Source organism: Morus notabilis, unplaced genomic scaffold (genome assembly GCF_000414095.1).
Source record: "Morus notabilis unplaced genomic scaffold, ASM41409v2 Scaffold135, whole genome shotgun sequence".
Lineage (NCBI taxonomy): Eukaryota > Viridiplantae > Streptophyta > Magnoliopsida > Rosales > Moraceae > Morus > Morus notabilis.
In genome coordinates, this window is record NW_010367319.1 from 165097 (window position 1) to 181754 (window position 16658).

A 16658-nucleotide genomic window follows, 5' to 3' on the forward strand; every position below is an offset into this window, starting at 1 on the left:
TATATATATATATATATATATATATGCACACAAATATGAAAACTGTAACAACAAACCTCTAATACAAAAAAATAAAAACTAAAAACTAAACTCCGAAAAAAGAAATATCAGGAAAGCCTTTTAACAAAAATTAAAGCAAAAAAAAAAAACAAAAGAAAAAAAAAAGGAATTCTTGCTGAAAAACACCACTTCCCTAAGCAAAAGCCACAGCTATCAACATATATATTTTTTTTTCTTTGTTTTTTTTTTCAGTTGCATTCAGAAAACATCTTATCTTGACCATGATACTGAGTCAATCTCATCCCTAGCAGACTTGTAAAGCTCAAGCCTCTTCGCATACTGCAGCCTCTTTTCCATCAAGACCGGATCTTCATCCAACAGTTGAGCTAGTTGCTTACCCTAGAAAAGAAACAACAATAAGCTATTGAGAAAGTTGCTTCCCCAAATAAGAAAGAGCTCTTATTTGAACAAATCAATTTTTTTTTTTTTCCAAAATAAAAAGGGGATCATTGATGTCATCAACCCCGCCATCCCCTTTGTCACTTTGAAAATCCTGTGACCCACTGTTGGAACATAAAGGACCTCACTCAATTATACTCGAAAGATCGGCCCAGTTTTCACCCATGCCACCACACACTCAACACAATACATTAGCCGAGCAAGGATCTTAAAGTGGGGCTGTGGAGTACCGAATCCTGGGCGCACCTAGGAGAAGAAAGGCATCGTAACCACCACCCAAACCCATTGGTGGTAACAAAATCAATATTTACACATCCCATTTATTTTATCAGAACTGTCTCGTTCAAAGAGCAAGAGAACAGTGAAGAACCAATTGTTGGATACCTCTATCTTGCCCAGTTGTGTGTAAAAATGGTCTAGTAAAGACCGCTTTGCCTCTCTAACTTGACAGTGAACAACAGACTTCGGAATTGTATTCCTCAGTGTCTTGGAGACCATCCCAACATAGGAAGAAACATTTGATCCTATCCTACGGAAGTGTTCTTCCGAATATCGGTCTCCCGATGAGGCAGCAGCTTGGTTTCCTCCCTTATCGACTTCCTGGGGAAGTTTCCGGAAGAAATCTACGGTTAGGTACGATGATTCCATGTCCACCAATCGCAAAGTTGTCTTCTTGCTGTCATCACGGAACCTCTCCAGCGCTTCATTTGCTGCAGCCGCTAATTCAGCTTGAAGTGTCGGAAACCGCTTCAACTCCTGCTCCATGCCAAAACATCAGTCTATTTCCCTAGTTACTAGACCGCTGTCAGAAAATGCAATTTATTAGATATGAAGTTCCGAACCTGAGTTTCTCCAATCGACCTCCGCACAAGTTCCTTAAGAATGAAGTGAACCTGCAGAGCCAGACTACCGATTAAAAGAACAATAATGATATAACGCCAAGTATAATGGCTCGGATGTAAAATTATTGTAACCATAGAAGTAAAAGGATTTAAAAGATGATTCTTAGAATTAAATTTGCTTTTGTAACTTCTGACGAACTATGTGCTCCAGAAATATAGATAATGAAGAAAGGATTCCATAATCAAATAAGTTCTTCAAGGGCACTACTATTGCCTAAAGTTCTTATCTCTACGGCATACGATACTCGAACAGAACAATCCAAAATTGATATACTTCGGCTTCCTGTCTAGAAAACATGCTCCAAAAAGGACATTTTGTTCTGATATGCCTTGGACATGATCACTAATAGACCCGCAAAAATCACCCAGAACGGAAAGTGGAACGGCAACACTTACAGCATCAACCGACGCTTCAGCTGGGCCTCTAAAATAATTCAGGGCACTATCAATGAGGCGCCGATAACCTTGCTCAGGTGCAACTAGATGAGGTTGGTATCCATCCGCTTCACAAACCACTTTTCTTATATTTTGAAGTGAAAGATGACGATCAAAAGGGAGCTTCCTCAAGGCAGAAGGGAGCTGATGGTCAAATACGCCATAAATCCGATCACCACCAGGTCGCCTGAGATAGCAAAGAAAATATAACAAGAAACATTTAGAAGTATTAAATACTTATTTATAGTTACAATAGATGGCTATATTACTAGATGCAAACAAGACCAGAGAGAATAAGAATCTAACGAGAGGGAGTTCATCAATGCATAAAACATGATGTACTAAAAAGACCGGTTATTATATATTATGACCAAACTGTTGTTCTTATGAATTCGGTGCCTTTGAATAAGGACCAAACAGGAAGTATGTGAGATTTAAGTAACCTATAACACCCGTCGATAAGTGCCTAAGATGTTTCATGACAAACGAGTCTCTAAAACTTAAACCCAGATGCCAATCAAAGGAAACGTTCAAGAAAATACCGAATCTTTTCTTTCTGTAAGGCTCAGGATCAAAATATGAGAAAATATTACCCTCCATCCAAATGCTCCTTAAATATCCGGTCAAATGCACGGCATAACTCCAGGATTGTATATAGCTGTGCCTGATGCGCATGAGGAAAAAAAAGGAAAAAAAAAAAAAGAAAGGGAATTATCTCAAAATCAAATTCAGATACGAAAGTTATTGAACCAGTGATATTTAAAGTTCCTACCCCGGCATCAATGGCAACAGGTCTACCAAGATAGTCCAACTCTGTTTCAATTTCATCAATGCTTTTGTTGATCAACGATTGAATTCCTGGAAGACGAGCCTTAATTACAGCTTCCAAATGCTGAAACCATATGACATTAATAAGAGACTTGCTCTATGTGTTAAAAAAAACTACAGAAAAATAATAAAGCATTTGGAAAAATAAAAGTGACATAACCAAAGCAAGAAAAACCTTTGAAAGAAGTTTCGCTAGATATTCCGACCCCATTTTGCTTGCCAAGTGTCCATAATCAGGACTGTGGGCAAAAAACTCTCGCTCCCTACGCCGAGCAGCAATCATGTCTACATTTTTATTTATATCAGACTGTGAGCGGTTTCACGATTCCAACCCAAGGGTGTTGAAGGTGGTAGGCTCTTCCTTCAAGGACCTAGCAATACAATACCATAGGAACCATTAGTGAGAGAGCAATTTTGTCACCATCAACAACACGAAATCCATCCTTGAGCTAAATGTTTGAATTCTAAAGAACCATAAGGCGGGCAAGATACTTACATCCAAAGCATTTGTTCCTTTATCCATCAAGTCCAGCTTTGTCAACACCCCAAACGTCCTGTCGCCTAAATAAGAAAAAAGCCCAATAAAATCGGGGGGAAGACGAAGGAAACTCATGTTTCTCCATAAAATCTGGTAGATTTAAACCATAAAAGTGGGAAGATTTTCATAAGGGTACCTGTTGGATCAACTTCTCTAGCAAGTTTGATAGCATCAGACGTTGCTATATCTTGATTGGCTGGAGTTATGGCCAGAATAACGCAATTTGGCTGCAACAAAAATCCAAAAGACCATACATAAAACAAAAAACAATACTACACGAAACAATCAAACTTCTTTTTTTGTTCTTGATTTTGCTTCTTTTTTTTCCGCCAAAGAAAACAACCTCAAATTGAAAAAAAAAAGCCATGCATTATAAATTAAAAAAACAAAACAAAACTGAAATACTAACATTATATCATAAGTAACATTCTAGTCTAACGTGGCATAATCCTGAAAATGAAAACTCTCAAATTTGACATGACTTGTTCATTACGTTTGTGTATTTAAGGACGTCGTCATAACTACGATAAAGATATCATTGAAAGTCAATTTTATGGGATAAAAGGACCAACAGACCAATGCACTTATTAGCCACACTTATCAAACTTGGGAAGAGTAAAAGATATTACTTTTGAACTTCCTTAATACCTTTTCCACATAGGCGCGAACCATAATTTCAATGTCCTGAACAATACTCTCTGGCTGTCCCTCTACAAATAACAAAATCAACTCAAACTTGATTACTCTGCAAAAAAGTGAACATAAAATTTACGTCCTATTAACAAAGAAAAGGACAAGAAAGTATACCTACAGCAACCTTGGTTAAGCCGGGCAAATCTATCAAGGTTAAATTGACAACTGCCAAAAGATAAAGTGATAAATCATGTTAACGACACAGAATAGCCATGTTATGAACTTGTTTTGACATCATGATTCAACTATATATCACAAGAATATCAATGAAAACGCAAATGAACTATATCCTTGCCTTCAATGGCAAAGCTTAGACAAATTGAATACAGAAGGCATGTGTAAATATCCTAATACTTGAAGGAAAACCAACTTGACAACAGTGCAAAAGGTATATAAATGATTAACGTGTGAATATAATACGCAATACAGATTTCTTGATTTTCTTAGTAATGGAATATGATTCATGTGACATACATGAGAAAATCGATTACCAACCAATAGATAACGGTCCAAGAACATAAATCACCATCTTGTAATTTTTCTGTCGATGTAATTACCCATATTCCTACATTTATAATACACCAAATTGAAAATACGACAAAAAAACAGTGTGGTCATCTTCAGGGGAGGAGAGAAACAAACATAGTAACAAGGTGCTTGATAAAAAAGAAACATCTACTTTACCATTTGGGGAGTAAATACTAAGATGAATGGGAATGGGAGAAATCTGTTTCGAGCGCCCGGTCATTCTGTCAGTTTCCTCCTGAATTTCCTTCCGAACCATAGCTGTGAAAGGAAAACAGGCGTCAAACCAGCAAAGAAAACCACATCTAATTTCAAAAGATGTAAGAACCTCACAAGTCACAAACTATTGAGCAATTTTGCAGACTTAGTCAAACAAAAGAATAAAATAAATTTGAACAGTTAAATGGAGTTTATATTGCTAAAAAGGAGAGAGTCAAATTCGAAAATCCAAATGTGATGTAATAGCCACCTGAAAGAGAAGGTCAACTTCTATTGAAAAACTTGAGCAAATATGACTAGAAGAGCAAACGACACACATTTGCTACTATTAGGTAAACTTCAAAGTTTCAAGCCAAGTCATAAATTATGTTCAGAAAACAAAAACAGAAATTCCACTTATCATTGCACCTGTTCAAGAAATAACATACCAAAATCTGTGAATTTTTTCTTTGGTAGGTGAAGGAATTCTGCATACTCTTCAATACCCTGTTCTGTCTTGTGTAGCTGCAAAACCAAAGGCCTCCTAGTGACAATCCCTGAAAACTCATTTCAACAATAAGAATTCAAGTACAAGTTACAACTCCCCTTTATTAAGTTCAATTGAATGACAAGAAATTAAAGCTATTTTAAGTATATCTTTTTTTTTTTTTTGGTTCTATTTCCATCCCTTTTGCTTCAAATCTGTCTCTTGATATTTCCCGCTTCTTCAATCTTCGTTTTATAATTCGGTAATGAAAATGACTATTAAAAGAAAAAAGAGATACGGAAAAAAAAGAAAATAAAAATTAATAACAATTGAAAACATCATTACCAATATTATATACCTTTAAAAAAAAGCTGTTTGACTTTAGTTTGACTTTCCTTTTCACATGGACTGAAAATTGACTTTGAACTACAATTATTTTCCATTTCCAGGAGTGTTCAAAAAATCCGTCAAACCGTGAAAACCGCTCAATTCAAATTAAATCATTATTATTTTTAAATTATTAAGCAGTTTAATTAGTTTTTTAATCTAATTTTTTTGAGCGATTTAATTTGTGATTTGGACTCCTTAAACCGCCTAATATTCCGCTAAAAATATACATATATAATTTTTTAATTTTTTAAATGTTTTTATATTTATTTTAATTTTTATTGGTCATAATAAAGGTTCTACACTTAGAAAATACACCATATCATATTTTTGTGAAAAAATAGAGAATTTACCTTTAAGAGTGCATGAGTCTAGACCCTTATCTCTTATTCTTGATAAATATCATTTTGTTAATGTAATTATTTGACTAAAAATGTTATGAATCAAGTGTAAAGAGCAAAAATCTTGACACATGCACTTTTACTAGGTATTTGTCAAGATTACCCTATATTTGTTGATTTGTATTACAATTTTAAATGGTGAACTATTAGACCTTTACTATTTTTAAGTTATATTGTAAACTTTAGTCTTATTTTTATTTTTATTAATTAACGATTTTATAATTTTATGAGTTATTGAAAATTTTTTAATTTTAAAGCTTAAATTGGCCAAACTAAATCGTCAAAACAGCTTTTAGAGTGTGTTTGATTCAAGAATTCGTGCTATGATTTGAATTATTGTTCGTAACTCACTACAATATTTTTTCTCACAAAAAATACACGTAAATCGAGAATGATTATGAATTCATCAATCAAACGTCCTCTAAGTGATTTAATTTAATTTAATTTTTGTAAATATCAAACCGCTCAAATATATATTTTCAAGTTAGTGGTTTTTAAAAAAACCTTCCAAACCCATCGAAAACACCCCTATTCTTTTCGGTTTTCACTCCATTTCTTTCTCGTTTTTTTTCTTAAAAAAAAAAATTAACAGTAACCTAAAACCTAACAATTTCAAACCTGATCCTCTCGGCAGAAAATCCCGACCGACGATGCTTTCCAAGACCGACGACTTACCAGAACTCTACATTTCACATCCACAAAACACAAAATCTACTGAATAAAACAACCAAACACATAACCTTCACATACACATATACATATATATACATATAATGTAAAGAAATATTGAGTAGGAGTATTAGTACCTGACCGCCAACGACGGCGACAGAAGGAAGAGCCTCCCAAAGAGTAGGGAGTGCGGAATCGCCGCCATGGTCGCCGAGGACCGTACAGGCCCTCTGAATCCGGTTGACGAGGCCAATTAAGCTCTCCATGGTCGCCATTTCGCAGTCCTCGACTCCGACGACAGAAGTTTTCGGGCCAAAAACGACCGACGCGACGATGACAGAGACCAGGAGGAGGAGGTAGAAGACGAAGAAGATGAGCACGGAAGCTATTTTTGCTTTTTTTTAATAAAATAATAATTTATATGAATTTAAAATTTTCGGAATATTTTATTTTATTAGATTAAAATAATGTTCATAAAATAATGTTCATAAATTAGAGTCGGTTTTCTTCTGTTTTGGAGTGGGAGTGGGGGCGAATAAAGCGTGGGACTTGTTTGGGTGGGAAAAATGGGGAATGAAATGCGACGCCCCACGTGACGTGACTATTTTATATAGATATGGTCGGAGGATACGAATATAATGATATTATTATGGTCTTTTTGGCTTGACTTGTTTTGAATCTAGAGTCAATTTTCAATTATATTTGGCTTTTCCTTTTCTTTCTTCTTTTTTTTTTTTGGCTTTTTGTTTGCAACTTGAGAATGTGAAACGGTTTGAAAGTTTTTGAATCCGGTTTTGGCGGGCTCAATCTAATGGCTTTATTTTTTTATTTTATTTTTTTTAGTGGAGTGGTAATTTTTCCAACATTCTTCTAAGGACTTGGGTCATTTTCGTAATGAAGGAAAATTTTGGAAGAATTATTGTTGGTTCACTTGGTAGTAACGAGGAAAAAAACAATCACAAGTACGGTTTAATTTGGTTAGAGAGATATAGAGACAGAGAGTAGAAAGAATAAAGAGAATTATTGATAATAATTCTTTATTCTGTTTGATAAGATAAAAAGAGAGTTAAAAGAATATATGATAATTATTTATTAAATTACTATACCGTTCATTTAAACTATTTGTTAATAATTTTTTTGGAGGGTAAAACAGTCTTTTAAAGCTTAAAGTTGGTGGGCCACGAGAGACTACATCCATGCACCTCTCATCTTTTTCAACCAAACGTGGGATTGAATAGAGCTGACAATTTTAGTCACAACACGATAATATTACTCGAAACTCGCATAAAATTAGAGAGTTTAGGTTTGCCTTAAATGGGTTTGGGTCAAAACATATTAAACCCACCAAAAACGATAAAGGGTCAACATAATGCGGACCATCTAATACGAAATTAACCCATAATAACCTATTTATTAAACATATCATAAATAGGTTGACACAAATATGACACATTATGAACCCATTTATAGCTTGTTTATAAAGATATGTAAATATTGATCATGTTTTCTTGTGTCTAATTGTTGTTTATTGTTTTAATAATTTGTTTTGTTGTTTTAAGTTTACTATTTTGCTAAGTTATTAGTTTTTTAAATTTCTTTTATTTATTTAGTTTTGCTTAAAAATGGATTACACTAGATGGGTTGTAAATGTGTTTTAGGTTGTTTTATTAAAAAGTATTGTTTGAATTTTGTCTACTGACCGTGATTATTAAATGGGTTGGGTTCATATCAAAAGTTATAGTGTCAACTAAGGGACATGACAATAACACACCTAATACGGCAATACGAATTACCAATCTTAGAATTGGAGCTCTCCCTCCACTCTCTCACTCCCTCCATCTCTCCCTCCACTCCTCTCACTCCCTCCATCTCTCCCTCAAAAAATTTTCTCTTAATTTTTTTCAGATTAATTATCAAAATGATGCCTTAACTCCTTATAGCAATGTGTGCCAATTTTAAAATATAACATTCCTTCCTCTCATACTATGAAATATTAACGAAAAGTTCACTCTGTTAGGATTTAGGTAATTAGCGTAAATGGTCCTTAAATATTAAATTGGTAATAATTTCATTCCTATTTTTTTAATTTTGGTGAAAGCACCCTCAAATTCTCAAATTGTTGGCAATTTAATTCTTTATGTTAAAATCTGTTAAAGTTTTTGGCGGAATGTATTATGTGCAAACCAAAGCATAATTTTGGAAAATAACAATAATTTATAATAATCAACAGAGAGAAAGATCAGCACACTTGTCCCCGTGACGATCGCATGGAGGCATGGTCTTTGGTTATCAGATCAATAAAAAAATTAGAAAAAGAAAACCCCCAAAGCCAGAACAATCAAACAAACTCATATATATTTTCATTAGCAAAAAAAAAAAAAAAAAAAAAAAAAAAAAAAAAAAAAAAAAAATTTTTTTTAAAAAAAAAAAAAAAAAAAAAAAAAAAAAAAAAAAAAAAAAAAAAAGAAACCATTTATATTTAGTGGCATCAACTATCTCTGTTCTTCAGATATACTTTTTTGTAGGCTTTTAGTTTCAAAATTGGGTACATCAGAACTACAATATTTTCCTGAGAAAAAAAAAACCTATGATTTTCTCTGTTGTTTGATTACATAGCGAAGGAAATACGAAGAGATGCAAAAAGGGAAAAAAAAAAAAATATATATATATATATATATTCTCCCTCTTCATTCAGAGCAAGCCTTTTTCTCTCTCTAACTCCCTATCTCTCTGGGTTCTCTTTTATAAGACCCAAATGAATAAGAGCCAAATCACATTTCATAAAAAAAAGAGGAAAAAACAATCAATTTATAGACCAGTTCCAAGTTTCCAAAACATATAAACAAAATAATTGATCAACCAAAGAACACAATGCTAAATATGGGCATCAGAAATCAAAATACGAAACCATTTGAACAACCGAAAAAACTCATAAATGTTAAGACTTCGAGAGCGGCGACTGCAATTGTGTGGTGAACGAGCGCCGAGAAGGACGCGACCGTGACCCGTGGATGGGCAGCCCTGGCCGGTGGTACTGGCCCGAGTTTGCGGCGGATCGGTTGTTCGCTAGTGGGTGGCGAGCTCCTGAGAGGTGTTGGCAATTTGGAGGCGGCGTTGGGGCTGGGCTCGATGGTTGCTGGGCTTGCAGCGGCGCCGGTGCACGCAGATCTGGAGGCAGCGGAACGGTTATATGGAAGGAGATGGGTTTTCAAGAAGTTGTAGAAGGAAAGGGAAAAAACAAAGAGGTGTGAGTTCTAAGGGCATATTTGTATTTTCACTAAAAAAGAGGTTCATATGGTGTCATTCCGTCAAAAATTTAACAAACGAGAGAGTTATTGCCAACAATTTGAGAGTTTGAGGGTTGGTTTACCAAAATTAAAAAAATAAGAATCAGATTGTCATCAACTGAATAGTTTAAAAATTATTTGTGCCAATTATCCTTAGGATTTTTGAAAAAAATAACACATTATACATTAAAAATGAGGGTAGTTGAACTATACAGCGCATAATTATTTTATTAGCTTCTTTTCCTGCAGACAAACGAAAGTGAAAGGAGTGATTGTTATATTAGAAAAAGTTTTATGGTTCTTTAGTCTATTTTCCTTAGCAATTAAAAACTTTTCAAAATATGCCTTCTAAAGTCAAATTAGCTTCAGACATAATGGAGTTACCAAAAATACTCCTACACATGTTGTTTTCCTCCCTTTCTTGGAGAATGCTAGGCTATATTAGGGAAGGCTTGCTGTTTGCTAAAGATAGTAGCCTTCGTGTTTCCTTCATTTAAAGTGATTCAATAATGGCAGTGCGTGCGATGAATGATTCATATTGTAATACTGTTGATTTTTCTATTTTGAATGATATCCGGATTTTAATATGTGAATGCCTTATTTATTTCACCGATTTGAGTTTAGAATTTGAGTTTTGTTACAGTAAAAAACTCTCAGAAACAGTCACATCTAACTTTTTTATTACAGTAAAAAACTCTCATATAAACTCACATCTCAACTCGAATCAACAAACTAAACAGACTTGAAGTTAATAGTGGTCCGTGTAGCCGTATTTCTCGTTGTGGTAATATGACTGCTCACACATTAGCAAAGTTTTCTCTATCGTCTATTGAAGATCTGTTTTTGTTAAAAGATTATCCTAGTTGTAAGTGCTGATATAGCTTCAGTTAATTAAATAAAAATCGGCTTTTCCTAAAAATAAAAAATAATAAAAAAAATTTATAGATCAAGAGAATGAATATTATATTTTGAAAATTAGGAAGCACATTGTCACAAAGGCTGCAGTTGAGGAGGATTAGTATTGTGACGCTTTGCTGCTTTGGTTCCTAAATCTTCAATTTTGACAAATAACTTCTCGACATACAAGTGTAGGAACGGATTCGATTAGAAAATTTAAACTAAAATTTAAATTTTTATGAGAGAAAATGTTTAATTTATCATTTGAACTGTGAGAAGAATCTTTCGTGTTGTTTCAATAGATTATAGCTTTTACTTTGTGAAACCAACCACGTAAGTGCAGAAACGGCGTATATGTTCAGTGGTAAGTTCTCTATTTGTTCTCTTATTAAACAAGTTTCATCTTTGCAAAACAGTACATGGTCTTCTAAAAGTCACACGAGCTTTCAAAGGTTTATCGATGGTTTATTCCGCTGACCAACTTTACTTGATTGAATGATGCGAAACCCTTGTACATTGAAGTAAGCGAATAAAGGAAAGCCATGACAAGAATACAGTATTTAACCAACATAAAAAATAGTTGACTGTGATAGTGCATTCTATCATTACTCGTAATAATTATTATAATTAACTTTGATAATTACCAACAATTATAATAGTGAATTTTATTATTACTCGACAATTATTATAATTAATTGTGATAATTACTAACATGACAGCGATATAAAAAAATCAAAACCAGTGCTATTTTAAAAATTCCCTTTGGGAAAATCTTGTTATAAAATTTGAGAGAGAATTTATAAAATTTGTTCATTAACTTTTACATTAACAAACCTCTATTGCACTCCTAGAATTTTCATTGCTATTGCTTCTCTCCGCCTTAGATTTCAAGTCGTCGAGATAATGCTGATAGATATAGGAAAGGAATCCCCAGACTGACAAAATCATAGCCATCACTTTCACCCCATTCATCTTATCATGGAAGAATATCACAGCAAGAATTGGAATGACTGGCAAAGCCAAGGTACTAATGACATTTGAGAAGAGAGAAGAAACCTCAAAAACCAATCCCAACAAGCCGACCGAGCAAACCTGCCACATCAAAGCAGTCCAAACCAAAGTCATGACATAAGACACCTTTCCCTCTTGGTATTCCTTCATCTCTTTCCCCAAGCTTCTCCATTCCCCACTAACGAAAAGTCCCAAAATGCATCCACATGTTGCCAGAAAAGAAGGGTATATTTGCATATCCAAGACACTACAAAACGTCTCTCGTTTTATGATCTTCTGGAAGGAGAGCTGCACCAGAGAAAGGTACAACGAGTACGCCGCGGAGGCTCCAAGAGTGCACAAGAAACCGATGACATACTTACTCTTAGAGACGTCGCTTGTGTTTTCCGAGTCTGCATTGAGAGCAAGAAGGGAAGCTGATGTGGTGAGGAGGACAAGAGAGTTGAGTATAAAAGGAGTGAACTTTTGCGAGTTGAGAAAGTACGAAAATAGTGCGTTGAAGGCCAATTGGGTGGCGCATAGTAAAGAGTAAGTTGAGACAGGCAAGTAGAGAAGTCCATATGAGTACATCATGTTGTCACCGGTCAAGATTAGACCAAAGAAAAGGTAGAGGAGAACCAAAGAAGAGACTTTTGGTTGTGTTGAAGAAGAGGAACATGTTGTGGTTAATTTGGCTGGTGATGAGAAGAAGAATAAAAGGGGAAGCAGAACCGGAAAGCCGGCCGATTGGACCAGTGTTGCCATCCACTTGCTGTTCCCGCCTTTGTCATAGTACAATCTCCCCAAAAGAGTGGCTGCAGATTGGCCGGAGAGAAGAAAGAGGATGTAGATCGAAACGCGGAGCCACCACTTGTAGTGAATGAGCTTGGGAAGGGAAATTCGGCTAGCAACTGAGGGATCAGAGGTGTATGTATCTGCGTCCAGTCCCTGGTTATCAACTGGTGAAGTGCCACAAGTAAATTGAGAGGTTAGTTTCCTTTTTCCGATCTGATCAAGTACTAAGTAGAGTAAAAACGACATGTTTGAAGTAGAATTCATATATTCTTACTCATAAAGCATAACTAAGGGCTCGTTTAATCGCTGATTTAAGTTATGATGTGACTTTATGTGAGTTTTTTTACTGTAGTAAAAAAGTTAAATGTGACTGTTTCTGAGAGCTTTTTACTATAGTAAAACTCGGATTCTAAACTCGAATCGGTGTAATGAACAGAGCCTAAAAAAAGTTCTAAAAGAAACATGATCAGAATTAGTTCTAAAACTCTCACTTATGCTATACTTTGCTTTTTCCAATCTGAGTGCTTTACATTTCTTGTTTAAGGAAATTGGAAATACCCCTCTTTCTCTAGGAAATAAGTTTTGCAATTATTGTATCAGTTAAAATTAGACATATAATACTAAAAATTTGAGTAAATCTCTAACCTCTGGTTTGTAGTTGAAGCTCTCGTGTACGCTCCATATAGCTACAATTTATCACAAAGGATAATCTAATAAGCGAGACGATGAAAATCTTGTGTTAAAGAAGAACCCAAGAAAGATCATCAAAATGATATTTTCTTGCTGCTTTAAGTCAACATTTACGGCCTGCAATCACACGAAAAAGGTCAAGAAAGTCACAATCAACTTCCTACATAAACTTAAGAGACGTTTGGTTCATGAATTAGAACCATGTGATTAGAACTATTTTCAATTTATGTGTATTTTTTATGAGAAAAAATACTGTAGCAAACAACGAACTATGATTCGAATCAGGGAATGAATCCCCCAACCAAACAACCTTTTACTCTTCTAATTGTTGAGCTTACTCGTTTGAAATGTCACTTGCATCAGTTTGTTTGTTTTTTTTTTTTTTATCATGTTGATAAAATATGGTCAAAATAACAGTAATTGTGACCTTTACCTTCTAACTGAGAATTTTATTTATCTTAGATGACTATTGCATTAATTTATTGGCCATAATGGGTGGGAAGAAAAAGAAAAATTGCAAACCAAGACTGGAAGTTATGCTTGAAACTACTAGTGTCCCACATGGACTAGAGTTGTGAAGTATCTATAAGAGAACCCTATAAAGCCTTTGGTTAAGATGAACTATAGTATATGTTGATGATTCATATATCAAATTATTTTTTTTTAGGCGTGGTCCATAAAGAAATTAAATTTTCTATTTTTTTTTTTTTTTTTGCTAAATTAAATTTTTTGCTATCGAATACTTGTGAGGACTAGTCAATATTTTGAGTATTATAAATTTCAAACTTGTCGTGTTAGAACTTCATATATGATCTAATGACATTGACATAATTGCATTTCACTTGCATAGTTTAGATCCGTCCACGTTTTACTTGTATAGCTTAAGTTAGGTTTGACTTACACTACAAAGTAGAAGGTGATTTTGTTTAATATTATAAACTTCAACTTGTTGTGTTAGAACTTCATATATGATCTAATGACAAGTACATAATTACATTTCACTTGCATAGTTTAGATCCCGTTCACGTTTCACTTGTATAGTTTAAGTTAGGTTTGACTTGGATTTATATTGTAAACTAAGAAAGCAGAATTTTGAACAAATGTTTTTTTTTTTTTTTTGACCTTATTCATTTTTCTAAACTTGTAATATAGTTTAATTCAACCTATAAAGCTTAAAAGTATAAAAAAATATTATTTTTCTATTTAACTTTTGCCCATTATAGCTTGGGCTTGCCACACCCTCCATATAAGTGTTAAATCTTTTTTCATAATGTGTATTATTAGTGATTATTATTATTGTGAAAGAATTTTTTGTGATTGCATTTGTTTATTTTTTTGGTCATTGTATCATTTAATATTTTAATATTGAAAGGGTGCATGTATTTTCACGCCTTAATCTACCCTCCCTACTCCTTTCTAAAACCACCCAATAATTCAATTTTCGTTTTAAATTAGTGCTTTGATCATTCTCCTCATGTTCCAATAAAAAAAAAATCCTTAAAATTAAATTGTTTGTTTTTCTTAATTCCACCCACTAACCCCTTAGCATATTTTTCCATTTTGAATAATTTTTTTTACAATGAAAACCTTTCTATTATCTTTTCATTCTAAATAACGAAAACCTTAAGGTTCCGTTCATTTCACCGATTCGAGTTTAGAATTCGAGTTTTACTACAGTAAAAAACTCTCAGAGACAGTCACATTTTTTTTTTTTGTTACAGTAAAAAACTCTCACATAAAGTCACATCTCAATTCGAATTAAAAACTCGAATTAGCGAACTAAACAGACCCCAACTTTGTCTTGCAGAGAGTGGTGTTAATGACGTTTTTGTGATTGTGATTTTTTTTAGAGGATGATTTTTTCTTTTCTTGTTCTAAACATTATATCTTTTTTTCTTTCAATTTTTGTTTTATATATAAACATATATAGAAAATTCACAAAACACATAAAATCGTGGTTTCAACCAACTGCAACCCCCTTTTCTTTCTCCTTATATTTCTTGTACAAATATGAACACTGCCAATGAAATTTAATATTACTTACTGATGCACATAGAAGCACACTATCAGTTTGTGAATCATTTTAAAAAAAATGCAGATCAAGCATTTAGTCTTTTCCTTTTTCCTGAAATAGATAAGTTGTATTCGAAATTAAAGAAATACACACACTAATAATGAAATATTTAACCCCAACAAATGACCGATTCCACTAATATAATCTAATGACGTACAAAAGATAACAAAACATATGCCTAGTTCAATAGAAAAATACATAGGCGAACCAAATATTGAGAACTTAACTGGCTCTTTGACATAAATCTCGACAATCGATGGAAAACTTCAATCGGTCGGGAGAAAAGTACCTACAATACTGAGGCCAAATAAGGATTTAGGCTTATTTTGATTTGCTGCATTCTAATACACCAATAAAAGTCCTCAGGAAAAAAAAAAAAAAAAAAAAAACTTGATTTTAAGGTGGGATATGCGAAGAGTATTTTTCTTTTATATATACTTTTGTACTCAAAAGTAATTTTCATTAATGGTAATTCAGTAAGAAATAATTCATTAAAATGAAGTGTAGGAATAATAGAACGAGGAATGTTATTAGACGTACCCTAATAGTAACAATGGATTAAAAAGTTTATGTTTTATCAATTTAAATTAGTAGTTTAAGTAAAAGAGTAGACGATCTAACTTTGCCTTGCATATTTTGTAATTTTAGAACGTGTTTGTTTGAATGCCAACAAGGAATGATACACCTCTTGCAAGAGTTGGTTCCCTTTTTTTATTTTTTTGCGTGGCATGTTAATCTTTCAAGAGCACGACCCCCAGTTTTGTTTGGTACGTCCAAGTGCCTATCTCTGCCCTTCAAATGGTTATAGGTTAGTGTTTTCATTTTTTTTAATGGAGTTTATTTTATAAGATTAGGAAAAAAAAAAAAAAAAAACTATTAGTAATTCTCTATTTTTAACCGTCAGATCTGTATCAAAAATAATTTATTCTGTATATTTTTTTTAAGCTGATGTATACTGGAAATTCGTAATCTCATGTTACCTTTGGTCTCAAATTGGATGATAGCTGCATTAATTCATTTGCCATAATTGTGGTGGAATGAAAAAGAAACAAATTGCAGACTAGCAAATGTTTCAAGCTATAAGAGTAAAATTTGCAATTGAAACTAATGTTGTCCCACATTGACTAGAGAGTAAAATATCAAAAACAACAACCTATAAAAGAGAGCCTAAAACACATGATAAGGCATACCTTTCTCGGCCTTTTGGCTAAGATCAAGTGTAGTATCTGTTCTTATCAGTTTAATATCTGATACGCGGATCAATGAATCCGCATGATATTAAATTAGTTTTTTAAGGGGAAGTCCTCCAGTGGTAGCTTGCTACCACGGTCTCCAGCGTCGCTCTTGCTTTGCACTATAGCATGGGCTTGGCGCACCCTCCATGTCAAGTCTTAAAAGTTTTC

At 33.7% G+C, this 16658-nt stretch overlaps 2 protein-coding genes and 1 non-coding gene across 3 annotated transcripts; 1 reads left to right on the top strand and 2 right to left on the bottom strand.

Moving 5' to 3' along the window:
* Positions 1 to 116: 116 nt before the first annotated feature.
* LOC21406109 (dynamin-related protein 1E) lies at positions 117 to 6927 on the bottom strand. Its single transcript, XM_024174907.1, is given in 16 exon segments — positions 117 to 399; positions 844 to 1215; positions 1302 to 1352; positions 1758 to 1983; positions 2390 to 2460; positions 2569 to 2688; positions 2800 to 2943; positions 2945 to 2995; positions 3121 to 3185; positions 3299 to 3389; positions 3811 to 3872; positions 3970 to 4020; positions 4540 to 4641; positions 5028 to 5135; positions 6472 to 6535; positions 6660 to 6927. Coding segments are annotated over 16 exon segments (1845 nt in total). The 5' UTR covers positions 6798 to 6927; the 3' UTR covers positions 117 to 270.
* Positions 6928 to 11531: 4604 nt separating this feature from the next.
* On the bottom strand, positions 11532 to 13183 carry LOC21406110 (probable purine permease 11). The gene is made up of 2 exons (XM_010112209.2): positions 13137 to 13183; positions 11532 to 12655 (listed from the first exon to the last, which is right to left on the bottom strand). The coding sequence occupies exons 1-2, from the start codon at positions 13171 to 13173 to the stop codon at positions 11532 to 11534; spliced, it is 1161 nt and encodes a 386-aa protein (XP_010110511.2). The 5' UTR covers positions 13174 to 13183.
* A 3258-nt stretch (positions 13184 to 16441) lies between these two features.
* LOC112094311 lies at positions 16442 to 16636 on the top strand. The gene has a single exon (XR_002903472.1). It is a non-coding gene; the product is annotated as a U2 spliceosomal RNA (small nuclear RNA).
* The last annotated feature ends 22 nt before the right edge of the window (positions 16637 to 16658 follow it).